This window comes from Argopecten irradians, chromosome 8 (genome assembly GCF_041381155.1).
Source record: "Argopecten irradians isolate NY chromosome 8, Ai_NY, whole genome shotgun sequence".
In the NCBI taxonomy this organism is placed as follows: Eukaryota; Metazoa; Mollusca; class Bivalvia; order Pectinida; family Pectinidae; genus Argopecten; species Argopecten irradians.
This window is the reverse complement of record NC_091141.1, coordinates 42,555,887-42,578,813: the sequence shown is the minus strand read 5'-3', so window position 1 is coordinate 42,578,813 and position 22,927 is coordinate 42,555,887. Positions and strand designations below refer to the sequence as shown.

The following is a 22,927-nucleotide window of genomic DNA, read 5'->3' as shown; positions in this document are numbered from 1 at the left end:
GTTTGGAGAATATGTGGTCAAAAGAAAGTCCACAGATCGCGCGATAAGCTCGTGGTCTCGTGCAGGATTGTTAGCTATCTACACATGATTGTCGTAATTTATGGTCAAATAAAAAAGATTTTCCTGCTGAACAAAAACACGCGGACACGCTATTTAATACACACTATTAACAAAACTATAATAAATCATTGTTTTAAATCTGAAACGAAGAGCTTACCTTTAGAGAAATAGCTTTTTATTTTCAAAATTTAGCTGTTAAACAGATTGATGATTTTATAGATTCCAAAAAGATCTAAGCTTAACGTAAACAATATGCTTATCATAGTTTTTTTTATTGCATACAACTATATAACAAGCATATATATAGGGAGCAGTATAATAAATATCACCAATATGACGTGTACAAGCATAAAATGACAGAGGACAAAATTTCAGTATTTCAATACTTCTAACAATTTTAAATATAATTATTTTTACAAGTGTTAGCTTCCCAAAAAGCTTAGTGGGCTACACCGAAGCTTAACCATTTGGTTGAATAGAATATGAAAATAAAACGATGATATGATAATACAGCTTAGCAATTTCAAATGTTGGAAATGAAACCACGATCCGCAGGGGACCAATAATGTTACAAGACACGCGTTCTTTGTAGTAAAACATAGTTAAATAAGTCATATTCTTGTCGTTGGTCGAAATATTGAAAACTTTGTATTATGTACCAGTGATCACGTGATTGTGTGTTTACTTACAAATATAGTGATTTCTCATTCTTCATGTATATATAATTTGGCCTTTTGACGGACATCTTATTTTCTTTGTGTCATGTTTATCTATTCTGAAACCAAAATAAGGTAAATAAAAATTTATATTTCTACAAATTTAGCCGGGAGCAGCCGATCTTCGCTGATCCTAGATTAGACGGTTAAACCGATTGAGTTAGTCAATTCGCACTATACTATTTATAGATAAAACATGGAAATGACAGCTTTATAACTCATTTCAGACCATTATTTAATATCAAAACAGTACATATGTGCAAGGCAAAAGATATGCATGCAATATAAATAACATTTTGGAGTCTAAATATATTTTCTAATAAAGCATTTTTTCCGAAGAAATGGCAAGCAAACTATCACTATATTTGGAAGTAAACACACAATCACGTGATCACTAGTTACCCATGATACATTTCTATATTTCGGCCAATGGCATGAATGAGGTAAGAGCACGTGATTTGTCTTACTACGTTTTTACTACAACAACAGATGCATGGAATTCAATGTGGTTCCCGTCTTTGGAGGTAAAACCCCATCTCGGGAGGATTTTTAGCCTAAAAGTTGAACCAATATTTTATTTTGTACATGGCCATTAAGTCCGAAATAAAAATCCGTTATGCCTTTATATAAGTGTAGCGGGGGATGTAAATATTTTTGTATATATATGGACAGGGCAAGCTAACAAGTTAAACTGGTTTCCCGATGTGTATTGTGTACCTGTCCTGTGACCTTTTTTATACTTTGGTAGTGTTTCCGTCGTGCAATTATTCCTCGTGAGTTTTAGTCCTAGATGTGTGTCTGTGTTTCCTATGTCGTGATTTATTAGGTAAATATAGATAGGTTGAATAATTTAGGAACGGGTAGGGATGGGACAGTTTTTATGCAATTATATATGACAATGGGGGCTGGTCATACATATAGTATTTGTACGGTAGTATTGTCGACTAGGCCTATGCTGTTGTCTGTGTTCTTTGAGTCGTAGATATTTCATGTTGCAATTGTAATATTTGTTCTTCCTCTCAGCAGACAGACAAGCCAAACTATACTACCCACCAAACCTGGGTTGCTTTATACACAGGGGCGAGTCGTGAGTAGTCATATGTCATTTCAAACTGGGCCCAACGCTTCGGTGACAAATAGACGCAAACATATATTTCTGAAATTCAATCTGTTTCCCAACTTTGGAAATGAAACCACGATCTGCGCAGGATTTTTCCCATAATGGTACAAGACACGCTTGTTTTGTAGTAAAAATGTAGTAAAACAAGTCACGTGCTAATACCTCATTCATGCCATTGGCCGCAAAATATGGAATTGTATTATGGGTGACTAGTGATCACGTGATCACGTAAGCATTTTAGATTCATGTATATGGAAATGACGTCACACTCAACAACGTTTCGAAGAATACAGGATTGATTTCTCGTGTTCCTTTACCGTTTTAAGTTCCGATAACTATCCGGGCCAAGTCGACGGCCGTTTTACCACTATAACGTATTAGGAGAAGGAAGACGAAGACGTTTAGGAGGGGGGGGGGGGGGAGGAGGAGGAAGGGGAGGGGTCCGTTCCTGGATTCTTATTTCATCGTTTTACGACGCATCAAGTATAATCTTAACGCCCTGACTGCAAGGCACATTGATTCGGCATTAAATTGCGGCCCGTTTGTATCTGTAATGTGATTTTCCCCAAAAATTAAATAAATAGAACAAATTTTAAATGCGCCATATACGATCAATCGCCTCTGATGATCATGTACTAGATCTGCAGGTAAAAATCCAAACGTCATACTACTGTCAGTACTCAGTGTTGTTTACATAAACTGTTAATATGATGATAGCGATTGCTGGGACGGGTTCCGAAGCAACGTACATTTGAAAGTATATCGTATTTCCTGACCAATCAGAATTCTGTTAATCAATATTACACGTGTTTCTTCTTCATGTAAATCGTGTCGAACAATATCAATAACAGGTACTTGATGGGTAATAAGGGCGGAGATACCCGGATGGTATGACGGAAAGACCCGGATGATAAGGCTCCCAGCTGTAAGAAACACGCTCGTACAACAGTAATGCCACCTGTCTACTACACAGTGTAGCGAGCCAATACACTATATATAAACTCACTATCTAACCAAACACCGGAGCTACTGGAATGGAGACACAGTTACACACCGTTTTCATATTTACAGAATGTGCATTTGTTTTCATGTGACATAATTATATCAAAATGTGCTGTTTTCTTTCCCGTATAACGGAGAGGTAAATGGCGATAGATTGATATACCTATTAACAAACATTACCTGGGGGTTCAATATCCGGATTCAATATGAAAGGGAACACGGTGAATATCCTTGTACTAGGAAAAGAGGGCGTTGGAAAAACTGGTAAGTGGATTTTTATCTTATATCAACGTTAGTTTGATACACTGGTATTGATATAATACTTATTACAAACCTAAAAAAAATGACTGTAAAACTGGAATAGAATGGAATGCAAAAATAAAATGTTAGCGCATTAAACTCCCTAAAGGAAAGTGCGACATGCACTTTTAACCAAATACATACACAATGTGTGTTTGATACACAATGTGTGCTTGTTTGATATGGTGTTTACTTCACACTTGGAAATTATGTTCCAAAGGAAAGATAAAATCCAAATAGGTTTAACGAAATCGTCTGATACAAGCTGTGAAACTCTAAAAGGGTGACTCGATCGACCGAATTCCGGATTATCGATACTGACTACGATTACGGATTACAGAAATATGTGTTGAAATCCGGATTGATAGAAAGCAGATGTTTTACTTGTGTCGTACTGATTGTTGTACGTGGTCGTGTGTTTAAATCTGACACCAGTCGGGTCCTGTTTTTTAACCACACAGTTCTATAACACTGAGGTTGTATCTTCTACTTGGTTACCAATCTAGTTTTCTGCATTATAGAATAAGTGGACCACACATTTGTGTCACTTTTTCAATCATTTCCTTCTAAAGGAAAATGGCATTCGAGTGGTTTATTACATGTTACCAGCTACAGTGCACTTTTTGTGTCCATGGACATCTTTGTTATCCTCCATTGAGATAGGCGACCATAAGCACTCAAGCTGGGAGCAGACGTCGATTTCTTGTTAACTCAGTTTTGTACGCCATTTTCGTGTTGAACGATTTTAAGTGTACCAATTCTGTATTTTGAACCTTTGTGAATATTTTTCATAGTTATATGCCGACCTTGACACTTGACCTTAGCACTCGACAGCAAAGATAATGATTATGGAAGCACTTTAGGAATACTTAAAACCACACGGTGATTCACGTAATGTGCTATTTACATGTTATTATATCGCATGTTCACACAAACATTTGTTTTGCCTCAGATATCCCTGTCGTTTTGTTGTGTTCCAAACATGATTAACAAACACACTATATTTGAAAAGCGAGAAAAAAAACACAATTTTTTTTTCTAATTTAATATTATTTGATTATTTCACAAATTTCCACAAAAAAGAGATAAATATATAGAGAAAAATGTCAATAGAGCCAAACGCCTGTGGTCTGTGAAATACATTTGATGTATCTCACCTTTGTGTTGTATACCGATTGGTTTGGCTTTGAGATTTAGAGGACTAGCTATTCGTTAACATGTGATATTGTTATTTTACATATGTACATACTCATATACTTCAATATAAAACCAAGTTTGGTGCAAAGCAACCACAAATAACATTTGTTAGTCGAGACTTAGAGAGATATACGTCCGAGGGTGAGATATACAGGAGAAAAGGATAAAAGATAAAAAGTCTTAGCAATTTTTGACAACTTGTTTCTTTGAAGTAAAAATGATGTGATATATTTTCCGTTCTAATAAGTATATATTCCATGTAAAACGTTTAATCTATCTTGATCTTCCCGCTAAAACGACATCATTTGGTGCTGAATATACCACAGGTTACACATTAATGTTCAAAAGAGATGATCAATAGGCGAGATGTTTTGCAACTGAAGTGGGTAATGGCTTACAACACCTGTAACTACCAACTACTGATAACCCCCATCCCTGATACTCCAAGGGTTCCGATCACTTACAACGACATTGTTAGTGATCGGAACCCCTGGAGTATCGAGGATGCCGATTATCATGGATACCAAGTTACTGACATTTTGATAGATGCCAGCATGTTATGTAATGGTGATGTCCCTAAAGTTTATATTGAATTCCTAGCCTTGGTGGATAATACAGCCGTTCTGCATATATTAACACTAATAGCATCGCTTTGATGTATTGCTGCAAACAGGTATGAAGTTCGTGTGCTTGAGTGCCGTGTTGTGATGGCCTTTAAGTCACGATATTGTTTTATTTATATATTTCTGTGTCTTCCTCAAACTTGTTAAGCAGAAACACGATGCAGAATTAATTTGACGACAGTTGACGGACAGTTTAGAGAAATTATATGTCAGAATGAGGGACGTTCTGCGACATTGTTATTGTCTACCATATACGATGTATTTCCTTCCTTGATTCCATTCTTCCTTTTTATCTTCCTTCCTTCCTTGTTTCTATTCTTCCTTCTTATCTTACTTCCTTTCTTGTTTCCATTCTTCCTTTTTATCTTCCTTCCTTGTTTCTATTCTTCCTTCTTATCTTACTTCCTTTCTTGTTTCCATTCTTCCTTTTTATCTTCCTTCCTTCCTTGTTTCTATTCTTCCTTCTTATCTTACTTCCTTTCTTGTTTCCATTCTTCCTTTTTATCTTCCTTCCTTCCTTGTTTCTATTCTTCCTTCTTATCTTACTTCCTTTCTTGTTTCCATTCTTCCTTTTTATCTTCCTTCCTTCCTTGTTTCTATTCTTCCTTCTTATCTTACTTCCTTTCTTGTTTCCATTCTTCCTTTTTATCTTCCTTCCTTCCTTGTTTCTATTCTTCCTTTTTATCTTACTTCCTTTCTTGTTTCCATTCTTCCTTTTTATCTTCCTTCCTTCCTTGTTTCTATTCTTCCTTCTTATCTTACTTCCTTTCTTGTTTCCATTCTTCCTTTTTATCTTCCTTCCTTGTTTCTATTCTTCCTTCTTATCTTACTTCATTTCTTGTTTCCATTCTTCCTTCTTATCTTACTTCCTTTCTTGTTTCCATTCTTCCTTTTTATCTTACTTCCTTTCTTGTTTCCATTCTTCCTTTTTATCTTCCTTCCTTCCTTGTTTCTATTCTTCCTTTTATCTTACTTCCTTTCTTGTTTCCATTCTTCCTTTCTATCTTCCTTCCTTCCTTGTTTCCATTCTTCTTTTTTATCTTACTTCCTTTCTTGTTTCCATTCTTCCTTTTTATCTTACTTCCTTCCTAACTTCCCTCCTTCCTTCCTCTTCTACCTTCATAACGACACAATCGGCCATTTTAATTAAGTAATTGCAAACAACACAAAAATATCTGCCAATTCTAGGTTTTTTTCGGGTAAAACCCAAATTCGCAAAGTAAAAGTCAATAAAGAATTGATGCTAATTAGATATGAAATATGAAAATAGAACGAGAGAACTAGTGATAGGAGCAGTTCTTGAAATAATTTACCTATCAAATGTCACAGGCGACTGATGTGTATACATACACGTCATCAGATGTTTCGTTGTGCTGTTTCTTTTCTTGGTTTCATAAGTCATATCATTCATGCTTATGTCCGCTAAAACTGATTTCATAAACATTATAATATTGACAATTCCTTTAGATAGAGAAGCGGATTGCCAGACTTTGTTTGAGGAATGGGGCCAAACAACAAACGTTTTGTTTCTAGTGCATACATCTAACCACAGTACATACATGGAATCTTCCGGAAAGGACAAATTACATTTATCATTTTGTATAAGGACTATTATATTTAATAATGCATAAACATTTATCGAACATTTGAATGTACGACATTCGTGTTTGATGATATTCGAGATGTTCTGTTTTGAAATTTCGAATCATGATTTGGTAATGCTGTGGCTGCCATATCTGAAGTGATGTTACATAGAAGGGCAACCATATTTCATCGAGAGTGGACAGAATGGACTGATCGTCCGTGTAACATATAGAGTGAGAGATTAAAATAATGTTCAAGAATTGAACCAAAACTTCACCAGTGAATGGAAATAGTTTCACAAGTCATTATCTCCTTAAACCATAAAAACACGAGATTCAGTCGTTTACAGTCTGAAATGAAAAGATAGAGTAGTTTTAAAAGCTCTAGATGTTTTAAATCTCAAGAGGTCCATATTATTACCAAAAACCTTCATTCGTTTGAAACTGACAATACAAACTTTAAAACTGACAAATCTCTCTGGTATATTGGGATCCTTAATGACTCGATCCATAAACAGTGTAACTGTTTATGTACCATAGACTAGGAACCAGACCTCCGAAGGCGAACAGATGTACAGTATGTATAGTCCACGCCGAAACACGTGTTTCACATAACATGTACACCAGAAACAAACACACAACTTTAAAATAACAATTTCTTACTAAGACAATTTGGCAAAACGTATTCAGAATCAATTAAACATCCGCCCAAAACAGTCGTTATAATGGCATTCATAACTTGTTTTATGTTATTAGTTATAACGTAAACAAACATATCGCCAACAGTACACGCACTTGAATGGTATACTGTATGCAATTAAGGATGGGGTTCATATTATGAACTTTAATGTCATATCATTTTGTTTAACATAAATGCTTCGCTGTCTAGTTTGTGCATGTTTTCTATATTGATAAAGGAGAAGATATCATCAAAATGTTTGGAATTAATGAGGAAACTTCATGATGCTCAACCATCGTGTATATGTATGTTTAAGTAATACATAAATAATATCAAATTATTTATTTTGCTTTCGGTGCATGCACAATCATTACTTCATTTCATATTTGTCAGCGGTGGAGCATCTTTAATTTTTTTTATTCAGTTTCTTAAACAAACAAAGTGAAACCCACATTTAAGTCAAAATGTTGAGGAGAAAACTAGACGCAAGTCGGCATATCCCCGGATAAATTTAGACAAAATAAAATGTTTTTTGGGTTGCGTGTTCGATGTCTCTGGTGTTTAGTCAGATAGCACTGAAAAAGCCACAACTACAAATAGTCACAACACGAACATACCACAGTCTCCCAAAACACACACGTATTTTACAGACACTGTATACCCGGGAATCTATCCTTAATGACCTTGACTGTTAATATGACGTTAATCTAATCAAACCACTACCTGATCAACCACTACCTGATCAACCACTCAGTGATCAAACCACTACCACTCAACCATCAACCACTACCTGATCAACCACTACCTGATCAACCACTACCTGATCAACCACTAACTGATCTGATCAAACCACTCACCTGATCAACCACTACCTGATCAACCACTCATGATCAACCACTACCTGATCAACCACTACCTGATCAACCACTCAGTGATCAAACCACTCAGTGATCAACCACTACCTGATCAACCACTACCTGATCAACCACTACCTGATCAACCACTACCTGATCAACCACTCACTGATCAACCACTACCTGATCAACCACTCAGTGATCAACCACTACCTGATCAACCACTACCTGATCAACCACTAACTGATCAACCACTACCTGATCAACCACTAAGTGATCAACCACTACCTGATCAACCACTACCTGATCAACCACTAACTGATCAACCACTACCTGATCAACCACTACCTGATCAACCACTACCTGATCAACCACTAACTGATCAACCACTACCTGATCAACCACTCAGTGATCAACCACTAACTGATCAACCACTCAGTGATCAAACCACTACCTGATCAACCACTACCTGATCAACCACTACCTGATCAACCACTACCTGATCAAACCACTACCTGATCAACCACTACCTGATCAACCACTAACTGATCAACCACTACCTGATCAACCACTACCTGATCAACCACTACCTGATCAACCACTACCTGATCAACCACTAACTGATCAAACCACTACCTGATCAACCACTAACTGATCAACCACTAACTGATCAACCACTACCTGATCAACCACTACCTGATCAACCACTACCTGATCAACCACTAACTGATCAACCACTACCTGATCAACCACTCAGTGATCAAACCACTCAGTGATCAACCACTCAGTGATCAACCACTACCTGATCAACCACTCAGTGATCAACCACTAACTGATCAACCACTACCTGATCAACCACTCACTGATCAACCACTCAGTGATCAACCACTCAGTGATCAAACCACTCACCTGATCAACCACTACCTGATCAACCACAACTCAGATTGATCAAACCACTACCTGATCAACCACTACCTGATCAACCACTCAGTGATCAAACCACTCACCTGATCAACCACTAACTGATCAACCACTACCTGATCAACCCACTCAACTGATCCAACCACTACCTGATAACAACAAACCACTAACTACCTGATCAACCACTACCTGATCAACCACTAACTGATCAAACCACTACCTGATCAACCACTACCTGATCAAACCACTACCTGATCAACCACTAGTGATCAACCACTACCTGATCAAACCACTCCTGAGTCAAACCACTCAATCACACTAACGATCAAACCACTACTGATGATCAACCACTAACTGATCAACCACTACCTGATCAACCACTACAGTGATCAACCACTAACTGATCAACCACTCAGTGATCAACCACTACCTGATCAACCACTACTGATCAACCACTGATCAACCACTACCTGATCAACCACTCAGTCATCAACCACTACAGTGATCAACCACTACATGAACCACTATCTACCTGATCAACCACTACCTGATCAACCACTACCTGATCAACCACTACCTGATCAACCACTACCTGATCAACCACTCAGATCAACACTACCAACCACTACCTGATCAACCACTCAGTGATCAACCACTAGACTGATCAACCACTACCTGATCAACCACTCCTGATCAACCACTCAGTGATCAACCACTCAAATCTGATCAACACTACTGATCAACCACTAAGTGATCAACCACTACCTGATCAACCACTAACTGATCAACCACTACCTGATCAACCACTAAGTGATCAACCACTCAGTGATCAACCACTCAGTGATCAACCACTCAGATCAACCACTAAACTGATCAACCACTACCTGATCAACCACTACCTGATCAACCACTGATCAACCACTACCTGATCAACCACTCAGTGATCAACCACTACAACTGATCAACCACTACTGATCACCATAATACCTGATCAACCACTCAGGATCAACCACTAACTGATCAACCACTCAGTGATCAACCACTACCTGATCAACCACTCAGTGATCAAACCACTCAGTGATCAACCACTACCTGATCAACCACTCACTGATCAAACCACTCAGAATCAAACCACTACAACCACTAACTGATCAACCACTAACTGATCAACCACTACCTGATCAACCACTACATGATCAACCACTACCTGATCAACCACTCTGATCAACCACTACCTGATCAACCACTACCTGATCAACCACTACCTGATCAACCACTAGATGATCAACCACTCAGTGATCAACCACTACTGATCAACCACTAACTGATCAACCACTAACTGATCAACCACTACCTGATCAACCACAAACTTATCAACCACTCAGTGATCAACCACTCAGTGATCAAACCACTCAGTGATCAACCACTAACTGATCAACCACTAACTGATCAACCACTACCTGATCAACCACAAACTGATCAATCACTCAGTGATCAACCACTGACTAAATAGAGGTACAATACACAGTGCAATGTGTCTGTCGGTGTTTTACTGAGGTAGGTAACACTATAAGGTAGATTTAAGCTATCACAAGAGGACACGTTCAGATCCCCCATACTTACCACCCTTAGACCTGGCAGTAGATTGACAAACTATGGGGCGGACACCACAAATACCATAGTCTCCCACGGGAGTCTGTCCTTATTAGAGTTATCTGTACAGAAAATCATAACCTTAATTTTACAAAGCCAACTTGTTTTATTTGGTGGCAGCGGTGGGATACAAACCAATGAAGCGATTACCCACCCAATAGGACTGCGCTCGACGTTGCGACACACAACCACATAAGCTAGCTAGTGGACTGAGCGGCTGAAATATTCATACCAATAAATAGCAATATCATACATCTTCAAAGGACATCTTGGTCTGGACACCAAGTCCGTGATGTAATTCTGACATAAAAATCTATCGGAAAGTTGATTACACGAGTTCTATAGATTCCTGAGGACCAAATGGTATGGGGAAGGGATATAGGGCTAACAGGGCGCTTGATTTTCGCGTTTTGGGCGGTAATTCGTGAAATTTCATATTGAGTAACTGTCAGTTAACTTGGTATATAAATTTACTATATTTGCGTAAATAGTTTCATTGCGGCATCCAAAACAGATATAATCGAATGAATCTATGTAAAAAAATTCGTTTGAAACTACGCCTGTATTTGGTGGTTAAATCCAGATTTATATTTACGCTACTTGAGGTATCTTTAAGTTTGTGAAACAAAGCATTTGATTTTGTACCATAAAAATAAATTTAATTATGACATCCTATGCCTGTTTACATAGCAGTACATATCTAGTACAAACACAGTACAAAACAAACCTACGTTAACCTGAACATCAGCCCTGCAGGTAGGGCGTTAGAATTGTACCTGCTGCCCCTATTGCATGATCGTAAAAGGCGACTAAATTAGGATCTTATCTTTTCTCTTCTTCCTAACTGACTTTATCTTTCCTAATGCCTCCCTTGGCACCGCCTCACTTTGGCCTTGAGTTGAGGTTCGCCCCTGTGAGGAAGGCTCTGGGTTCTGTCCCCTGGTCGAGACACACCAAAGTCTATAAAAGTGGTAGTTTCTGCTCCTGCTTAGCGTTCAGCATACGGGAGTGGGACGACTGGTTCGCCCGTTGTCAGTATAATGTGACCGGGTGGGGTGTGTTGCTTGGTGTCTTCGGCGGCATGCTTCAGTGATATAGCACTATAAAAAGGGCAACAGTTCCACTATACAAGAAGACACAACACGAACATACCGCAGTCTCCCAGTACACTCACCTCGCACAACATACACGCAACACACCGCATACATGGGGGCCGTCCTTACATGACCATAGCTGTTAATAGGACGTTAATAAATCAAACAAACAAACAAACCTGAACATCACAGAAGGCAAGCTCTATTACCGGGAAATTGTCTTGAACACCATGATCTGCCGAGAAGCCTTACAGTCCCGATAGAGAACTGGTATCGCGTAAAATATACAGTTATAAATCATAAGGAACGCATATTTTACCATTACGTCCCAACTGTCAGTGAAGAGGATAAAAATGTTCCTAAATGTCGAGCCGATCAACAACACCTTCCTTGGAACTTCTGACAAACTCGTTGTTGTGTTTGTTTTGTGATTTTTTATTTATTGCTATGGGATAACTTGTTAGATGGTAATTTTCTGAACGCTGGGACCTCATTAAATAAAGGTACAACATCTCACGTGGATTCAAACTCGTAGACAACGAAGAGAAGTTACAACCTTCTTCACCGTGGCGAACGCTCATCTCAAGGCTGCCAATGTGTAGAAAGAGAGACCAGATTGGGTGAAGATCAATGGGAAAAAATTGGATTTCGAGCCAGATTGGGTGAAGATAAATGGAAATAATTTGATTTCGAGCTGAAGTCATGTCTGTGTGTGGTGAGTGAGTTTTGGGGAACTGTGGTACGTGGTGAGTGTATGGGAGTTTTGAGAGACTGCAGTATACTATTGTTGTATCTCCTTGTGATAGTTTAACTCTAACGTAGCGCTGTACCATATTGGAAAAGTCATCCTGAAATGACCTTTGTTGTTAGTGTCCGTTATCAACCAAACAGCTCCTATCCAGGAACAAACTGCATCAATTTAAGTTAAATTTCTAGCCATGGATACTTAATTCTTTATATATACAATCCCATTATTTTTCTTTGTTAGTAATTCCTTTGAAAGTGTTGAAAAACGTGATCAGTCAGACAGGTTATATATTTTATATAAGGACATTCATGTAGCCATGATTAACGATAACTAGGTTGATGTTTGAACCGTTTTGCTGTCCTTTACCATATTTTATCTGCGGTGTATGGCCAGTTAATTTGCATTTGAAGCATAACTAATTGACACAAAATATTGAGATGTTTTTGTAAGACTACGAATTTAAAACATATTATACACTGATTATATATTTCATAATTTAAATCTACTGTGCATGAAACAATACCAGTTTTTACTCTAAATATTATAATTTCCTAAATGAAAAATTGTATTTTTTGTTAGAACTACCAAACCGACCACACACAAGATGTTTATCACTGGAGGACGCCTACATACCATACGGATACAGATAGTGCTTTTTTCACACTCATTTGTGTTTCAAAATGTCAATTAAATCTGAGTTACTAGATAGAAGAATAAAAAGAGGAAATGGGATGAACTATAAGTTGATATAATAGTTTTACCTTACTTCTTATACAGTCAATAAGTACTAAACAGAAATTTCGGCTAGTCAACTTACAGATTTAACCTCACCTGTTGAACATTTTCAGAATCACTGTCTTTCGTTCACACCATTAATATATGAAAATACAAAAAATCTAATGGGCCGGCGTTGATGTGTATTTGTTTAGTGGGGTGACGTTACGTCCTCCAGGGTATGTAGACGTATGATTAAGATTCGGTAATTGGTAAAATTAGAAAAAAAATATCTAGTTTATCTGAGTGTATCAACGTCGTATTTCAGATGTAAAAATGATAGTTTACACTGGAATGGAAAATACCTATGTCGCCTTTAGTTTTATTCCTTCGGCTGTTTAAAGGGGGCGTTTCTGTGACGGCTATCGTCCAGGAGTATGATCTTTGTTGGCTAGTCACATTTCACAACATTGACAACTGTGTCTGAGACACCTTGTGATATTGTCGATTGAATAGTTTTACCTTGCTTCTTACTCCCCTTTCCCAAAAAACCCAAAGAAAAACAAGAACAGCAAACTCCGATTTCTATGGATTTTTATATATTTTGGCCTTCCTCAAATGCACAATTTCACAAAAAAAATCATTTGGAATCAATCTTGCACGAACTTAACTTATCAGAGTGAATAAAAAAATCATGTGCAAAACTAGATATGATATGCACGTTGATAGGTACAATTATATATGGTGTACTTGCTATCTGCCAACAAGTGCAAATTAGTTTGGAACACAAGGTCACGGTCTATTTGTAGTACCATATACCCCCACCCCCTCCCTTCCTTCCTGGCATGTCTGTGTGTCGTCACTCAGCATTGACAGGTGTGTCAGTCTGACGTATCAGGTCAAGGTCACGAAAGTAAACAACAGAAGATAAGGAAAACAAAAGCCTTTTTTCAATACCCCAATCAGGGGCTTTACCATGTGTATGGCCAGCAGCCAGATGGCTCCTTCATCAAGCTATTTACCGGTACATTGGTATCATTAATATGTTAAACAAAAAAACTTTTCTCTGACGATTTTTGTCGGTGTACACGAAACGGTGAATTGAAACGTTAACGGAGAGCTGCACAACTGCTTCTTGTTAAATGTTGATCCTATCGCCGAGAATAATTAATATTTGGCCATAAGTTTGACTTATATTCTCGTATTTTCAATTATATGAATTATTTCTGTCATATTTTATCAGTTAGATGGATAGATACTTTCATAAATGAGTTGAAGCAGGTGATGTTTTGAACGTTCAAAACTGCAATGTCGAGAGCGATAACGGCAATGCTACATGTGCTTACGTCAGCCGCTTTGTTGATCAGTTCCACATACTCGCTGTACACAATACGGAATACATAAAGAACACGAACGTCCTGGTTGTTTTAGAAGGATGAAACACAAATGTATCGAGCATCCATCCAGCCAAATTTCGATATGGAATTTAAGTCTTTATATATCGGGTGTGTGTTTTGTCGTTTTAGGCTCCTTTGTTATAAGCCTTTAATGACATTTGTTGCACTTTCTTTTCCATAATCCTTGCATTACAATTCTTAACCTACTTAGAAGCAATATACTTTTAACCAACTCATTTCGTGGAGTTTTATTCTCGGGTAGTCTAATGAGCGCATGCGAACTGCGCGAAGTTTAATCGCATGCGCAGAGGAGATGGTCAAGGGTTCATTGAGTCATTGTTTATATGACCCAAGTAATAAAGACATGTTAGATCCAATTTCTTTGTTAGTGTATGAACTTTAACATCTCCATCGTTCGTTTTCTAGTGTATGAACTTTAACATCTCCATCGTTCGTTTTCTAGTGTATGAACTTTAACATCTCCATCGTTCGTTTTCTCAAATATCATCTATCTAATGAATCTGAAGATGTAATATTAAGTAAACGACATGTAGGTTACCGGTGTGTATAGCTCATGTATGTTATTAAAGAAACTTACTGCATACAAAAACATGCCTTTTCTATAAATACATTTTCTGGCCTTATTTCCTTCAGTTTCTATAAACTCGGAAACATCCTGCCGTGCCGGATCCGAGGGTTAAATCTGATGCCTGGCTATATCGCCGTTAATTGACACCTATAGTGTACTTGGCATGTCTATCCATTCACATATTTTGTTCGCTAATTAACGACGTACCGTTTTAATTGCACACACGCTTGGTGGTGGTATTGATAACGAGGTTTCCCGCCAGATGTCACTACCACGCCGCCAAGGTTGTTTTAACACGGGGAATGAGAAAATTAATTATTAATTAGAAATTAATAAATACGCTCGTCACGTATAAACAGTCATACCCAAATAATTCAATCTTTCTTGTTACCAACCTTTTCATTGACTTCAAATTTACTTTATCAGCTCATCAAGGAAAATGACATTGCCTTTTAAATCATCGCTTCTGATGACTGGTACATGGGCGTAATGATTTTATATAGAAAACAAAAAGTTATATGGCGTTTTATTCCCACAACATTACAATTCTATTAAAGTTAATCGTAAATAAATAGATAAATACGTGTTTTTGAATGAAATAAAAATGACATGGCTTTCCATGGAGTATGAATGTTACCGTGAAGTTAAAAATATTGGAATAGAGAGAATGATTCAATCCTGTTATTCCTGCCAAGTACATAACACTTCAGGTTAATAACACAGATTGAGTACAAGTCATGACAACCTTATTTAATATCAATAAGGCCGAGGGTAAACAAACAACACAATAACACGGGAAACAGGACTATCCAAGTCACGACTTACCGAACACCATGTATATGGATGGGAGCCAGACATAGCCACATGGTTCAGTTAAATAGACATAGCAACATCATTATGACAAGTAGTTCGAGGTAATACCTCACCTCACAGACGAGCTTTATGTTAGAGAGTAAGTGATCACGATTCTCGACCCTTTCAATCATCCTATTTCAGAAGTTACATTCACTATGGCTAATGTTTGTTACATCGCTTCTCTCCATCCTCGGTAGAGAGGTATAGGCAATGTTACCTGAAAAAACGAAATTCGCCAGAAAATGTAATGTATATGAGGTCAATTTCATGCGATGAAAATTAGGTCAACTTTTGATTATTTTAGGTCACTTTGGAATGGAAATTATCCAATTATTTTATAACAGATCATTTGAAGCTTATTTTTTCCGTAGATTGATTTATTTGATATTTTCAGGTATTTAATAAGAGTTTCACCAAAATGTACTTTAAGGCATTTTAAATGTTTTAATAATTTTCGCTCATGGTCTATATTCCAAGGGTTGTTTTGACTTTCGTTCACCTTCGATACTCGGGGACTTTTGTTGATGTTAATTCACTTTCGACACTCGGGGACGCTTGTTGATGTTAATTCACTTTCGACACTCGGAGACGCTTGTTGATGTTAATTCACTTTTGATATTCGGGGACGCTTGTTGATGTTAATTCAATTTTGATATTCGGGGACGCTTGTTGATGTTAATTCACTTTTGATATTCGGGGACGCTTGTTGATGTCAATTCACTTTTGATATTCGGGGACATTTGTTGATGTTAATTCACTTTCGACACTCGGAGACGCTTGTTGATGCTAATTCACTTTCGACACTCGGAGACGCTTGTTGATGTTAATTCACTTTCGACACTCGGAGACGCTTGTTGATGTTAATTCACTTTCGACACTCGGGGACGCTTGTTGATGTTAATTCACTTTCGATACTCGGGGACGCTTGTTGATGTTAATTCACTTTCGACACTCGGGGACGTTTGTGGATGTTAATTCACTTTCGACACTCGGGGACGCTTGTTGATGTTAATTCACTTTCGACACTCGGGGACGTTTGTTGATGTTAATTCACTTTCGACACTCGGAGACGCTTGTTGATGTTAATTCACTTTCGACACTCGGAGACGCTTGTTGATGTTAATTCACTTTCGACACCCCCGGACGCTTGTTGATGTTAATTCACTTTTGATATTCGGGGACGCTTGTTGATGTTAATTCATTTTCGACACTCGGGGACGCTAGTTGATGTTAATTAACTTTTGATATTCGGGGACGCTTGTTGATGTTAATTCACTTTCGACACTCGGAGACGCTTGTTGATGTTAATTCACCTTATATATTCGGGGACGCTTGTTGATGCTAATTCACTTTCGACACTCGGAGACGCTTGTTGATGTTAATTCACTTTCGACACTCGGAGACGCTTGTTGATGTTAATTCACTTTCGACACTCGGGGACGCTTTTTTGTAGTTAATTCACTTTCGACACTCGGAGACGCTTGTTGATGTTAATTCAGTTTCTACACTATGAGACGCTTGTTGATGTTAATTCACTTTCGACACTCGGAGACGCTTGTTGATGTTAATTCACTTTCGACACTCGGGGACGCTTGTTGATGTTAATTCACTTTCGACACTCGGGGACGTTTGTGGATGTTAATTAATTTTCGATACTAGGGGACGTTTGTGGATGTTAATTCACTTTCGACACTCGGGGACGCTTGTTGATGTTAATTCACTTTCGACACTCGGGGACGCTTGTTGATGTTAATTCACTTTCGACACTCGGGGACGCTTGTTGATGTTAATTCACTTTCGACACTCGGGGACGCTTGTTGATGTTAATTCACTTTCGACACTCGGAGACGCTTGTTGATGTTAATTCACTTTCGATACTCGGGGACGCTTGTTGATGTTAATTCACTTTCGACACTCGGAGACGCTTGTTGATGTTAATTCACTTTCGACACTCGGGGACGCTTGTTGATGTTAATTCACTTTCGACACTCGGGGACGTTTGTGGATGTTAATTCACTTTCGACACTCGGGGACGCTTGTTGATGTTAATTCACTTTCGACACTCGGGGACGTTTGTGGATGTTAATTAATTTTCGATACTAGGGGACGTTTGTGGATGTTAATTCACTTTCGACACCCCCGGACGCTTGTTGATGTTAATTCACTTTCAACACTCGAGGACGTTTGTTGATGTTAATTCACTTTCGACACTCGGAGACGCTTGTTGATGTTAATTCACTTTCGACACTCGGAGACGCTTGTTGATGTTAATTCACTTTCGACACCCCCGGACGCTTGTTGATGTTAATTCACTTTTGATATTCGGGGACGCTTGTTGATGTTAATTCATTTTCGACACTCGGGGACGCTAGTTGATGTTAATTCACTTTTGATATTCGGGGACGCTTGTTGATGTTAATTCACTTTCGACACTCAGAGACGCTTGTTGATGTTAATTATCTTTCGACACTCGGAGACGCTTGTTGATGTTAATTCACCTTATATATTCGGGGACGCTTGTTGATGTTAATTCACTTTCGACACTCGGGGACGCTTGTTGATGTTAATTCACTTTTGATATTCGGGGACGCTTGTTGATGTTAATTCACTTTCGACACTCGGGGACGCTTGTTGATGTTAATTCACTTTCGACACTCGGGGACGCTTGTTGATGTTAATTCACTTTCGACACTCGGAGACGCTTGTTGATGTTAATTCACTTTCGACACTCGGGGACGCTTGTTGATGTTAATTCACTTTCGACACTCGGAGACGCTTGTTGATGTTAATTCACTTTCGACACCCCCGGACGCTTGTTGATGTTAATTCACTTTCGACACTCGGAGACGCTTGTTAATTCACTTTGGATACTTCATCTTTTGTTTCCATTCTCAAGCCCCCTCCTTTGTGTACGTTTAACTTCCATTCATTTTCCTTACTCCATTTTCATTCATTACCACAGGATATCTGTCCCTTTTGTATGAACTTAGACATATCAATGTTTATATTTCATTTCAGGCATTATATTTATTTTATTTCGACTTCTTATGGACACAATTAGGGGTTTCCGTCAAATTTTCAATGGTTACAATCACTTTGCAAACTTTTGATAATTTGGTGCTAACCTCGATTACTTATTTTGGGAAGTCTATGATAAATTTGTGGTATTTGTCAATATAATGTAGATATAATATATATTGGGTTTTTTCACTGCTGCTGCACTGAAGTTGACCGATGACGCCCAGCAGAGCTATCCCGTTAAACATCAAATATGACACATGTCGAGACCATCACTAATTAGCGAGTTCTAGACAGCTTTAGGTGCAACGGAGTGATGTTATATCAATGATGACTATTATATATATATATATTTGTAGTTCGTTCGTTCACGACGTCGGTATGTGAAGATTTGATACAACACTAGGTAACCTTTACTAACTGAATCGGTACCCGACGCCCTAGTCCGATAAGCATGATTTCAATATTATCTCGTTATTTCTGATACTTTTTTATTCTTCATTCAATATTATTGACAAACCATAAGGTATCATCCAATCCATAATTTGTGTCTGACGAGTAGGTCTGGTAGCCAGTCCTGTTACCCAATCCACAATTGGTGTCTGACGAGTAGGTCTGGTAGCCAGTCCTGTTACCCAGCCCACAATTGGTGTCTGACGAGTAGGTCTGGTAGCCAGTCCTGTTACCCAGTCCACAATTGGTGTCTGACGAGTAGGTCTGGTAGCCAGTCCTGTTACCCAGCCCACAATTGGTGTCTGACGAGTAGGTCTGGTAGCCAGTCCTGTTACCCAGTCCACAATTGGTGTCTGACGAGTAGGTCTGGTAGTCAGTCCTGTTACCCAGTCCACAATTGGTGTCTGACGAGTAGGTCTGGTAGCCAGTCCTGTTACCCAGTCCACAATTGGTGTCTGACGAGTAGGTCTGGTAGCCAGTCCTGTTACCCAGTCCACAATTGGTGTCTGACGAGTAGGTCTGGTAGCCAGTCCTGTTACCCAGTCCACAATTGGTGTCTGACGAGTAGGTTTGGTAGCCAGTCCCGTTACCCAGTCCACAATTGGTGTCTGACGAGTAGGTCTGGTAGCCAGTTCTGTTACCCAGTCCACAATTGGTGTCTGACGAGTAGGTCTGGTAGCCAGTCCTGTTACCCAGTCCACAATTGGTGTCTGACGAGTAGGTCTGGTAGCCAGTCCTGTTACCCAGCCCACAATTGGTGTCTGACGAGTAGGTCTGGTAGCCAGTCCTGTTACCCAGTCCACAATTGGTGTCTGACGAGTAGGTCTGGTAAGCCAGTCCTGTTACCCAGTCCACAATTGGTGTCTGACGAGTAGGTCTGGTAGCCAGTCCTGTTACCCAGTCCACAATTGGTGTCTGACGAGTAGGTCTGGTAGCCAGTCCTGTTACCCAGTCCACAATTGGTGTCTGACGAGTAGGTCTGGTAGCCAGTCCTGTTACCCAGTCCACAATTGGTGTCTGACGAGTAGGTCTGGTAGCCAGTCCCGTTACCCAGTCCACAATTGGTGTCTGACGAGTAGGTCTGGTAGCCAGTTCTGTTACCCAGTCCACAATTGGTGTCTGACGAGTAGGTCTGGTAGCCAGTCCTGTTACCCAGTCCACAATTGGTGTCTGACGAGTAGGTCTGGTAGCCAGTCCTGTTACCCAGTCCACAATTGGTGTCTGTCGAGTAGGTCTGGTAGCCAGTCCTGTTACCCAGCCCACAATTGGTGTCTGACGAGTAGGTCTGGTAGCCAGTCCTGTTACCAAGCCCACAATTGGTGTCTGACGAGTAGGTCTGGTAGCCAGTCCTGTTACCCAGCCCACAATTGGTGTCTGACGAGTAGGTCTGGTAGCCAGTCCTGTTACCCAGCCCACAATTGGTGTCTGACGAGTAGGTCTGGTAGCCAGTCCTGTTACCAAACCCACAATTGGTGTCTGACGAGTAGGTCTGGTAGCTAGTCCTGTTACCCAGCCCACAATTGGTGTCTGACGAGTAGGTCTGGTAGCCAGTCCTGTTACCCAGCCCACAATTGGTGTCTGACGAGTAGGTCTGGTAGCCAGTCCTGTTACCCAGCCCACAATTTGTGTCTGACGAGTATTTCTGGTAGTCAGTCCTTCTTCCCAGCCCACAATTGGTGTCTGACGAGTAGGTCTGGTAGTCAGTCCTGTTACCCAGCCCACAATTGGTGTCTGACGAGTAGGTCTGGTACCCGTGCTTTCCAACATCACATTCATTTGATCACGACAAAAATCAGTGTATAATTTAATCACGAATCAGTCAGTGATCAAATGCTTCGAATTTTAATCTACTAGATCTTAATTATTTACTTCTAGATTTAGAGATTACATATTATATTAGATATGAAGACAGCTGGTTTCAGATAATTCCATCGTCATTTTGAATGATTTGTTGATACGGTACACTACAACTAGTCGACGCTACAATAATGATTTAATATTAAGAAATAACTTCTTTTTACTCTAGTTTTGTTTTAAACAGCAATGCTTGCATGTATGTCTGTCAAAAACCATTAAATATGTTGAGTTTTGAAATGGAGTGATAAAGCGTTTTGGAATTCGACTGCTGACTACTGCTGACCCAGTTTTCTGACACAGTCTAGTAGGGTTTGAGGAACTGAATATTTGCAGACTGCTGATCAGTATTAAGTACACGATCAATCAAGTTTCAGATCACTTTACCTCCACTTTATGATATATAGTGGTATATAGAGAATACCGTAACTGTTTTGGTCCATGATGAAACAACTGAAACGTCTGCTGTCGACTTTCCAAAAGACATATGGAACTTGATGTCAACACAAAGTATTCGTCTTTAGAAAGAGAGTACGACACTTAAAGGGACAATTCAGTCTAAGAGAACATTAAAATTTGTACATATATCGGACAAACCCGGTTTTAATGGAAATAAGATCAGTCGGTTTTACTGTGATATGCCAGAAAAGCCTACGGTGGTGAAATGCGTGTGAAATGATCAAACTCGCTCGCTGTCCGCCATTACACATTGTGGTCGAACACTTGTATGCCGAACCCTGTCCCTTGCTCGTAGAGTAAAGCAACTTTTGTCTAGAACTGCTCAAATCGCTCTGACAGTAGTGTGTTTACCTTTTTCGGTGAATTGTCTTGCCGAAAAATCATTTTTTCACCTCCTCGGTATTTATGTAGCACATTTGTTTAAGGTGCGTGTCTTAGGCTCGGGTATGGGTACAGCGTATATATTGTACCTGCTGAATCGTATTGATCAACGATTTGTAATTACAACGGTATCAATTAAAATACTAAACAATGACGTGGAATTTGTCAATATTTTGTGTTATGTGTTTCATAAGAAATATAGAACAATACATTTAGGCCTTTTGCTTCTTGGTTATGTAAGAAATTAGTCTGAGTGAATTGTCCCTTTAAGCTAAACTTAGACATTCAAGATGAAATGTATAACTCTGTTTTTGAGTGGCTAAGAAAAGTAAACAATCAACTGAAAAATATGCGTTTAGATCTGAAAAAAATCATGATACCGAACGAAAGAAATCTCTATAACAAGCAAAGATGACGTGACTGTTAAGTTGGCACCGTGTTCTAAGTAGACTTAGATGTGATGGGTCAGAGAGGCCTCCGGCCTATAATATGAAGACCTCTACGAGAGGTAACAGGTAACATGTAATTATTTCGCATAAAGATACATGCTAAGCGTTCCTTATAGCATGGCTTGTTAAATAAACAAACTATAGTAATTGAAAAACATGTACTACAGGACATTACCAGACTATCGATAAAATCTACTTCTTTCCACGT

General features: G+C 38.9%; 1 protein-coding gene across 1 annotated transcript in view; it reads left to right on the top strand.

Annotated features, from left to right (window-relative positions):
• The first annotated feature begins 2,663 nt into the window (after positions 1 to 2,663).
• The window catches only part of LOC138330425 (ras-related and estrogen-regulated growth inhibitor-like), a 40,876-nt gene continuing 20,612 nt past the window's right edge, over positions 2,664 to 22,927 (top strand). Inside the window, exon 1 of the mRNA XM_069278032.1 lies at positions 2,664 to 3,162. Within this exon, the coding sequence (XP_069134133.1) occupies positions 3,105 to 3,162 (58 nt within the window). The 5' untranslated portion in view covers positions 2,664 to 3,104. The remainder of the gene's footprint in view (positions 3,163 to 22,927) is intronic.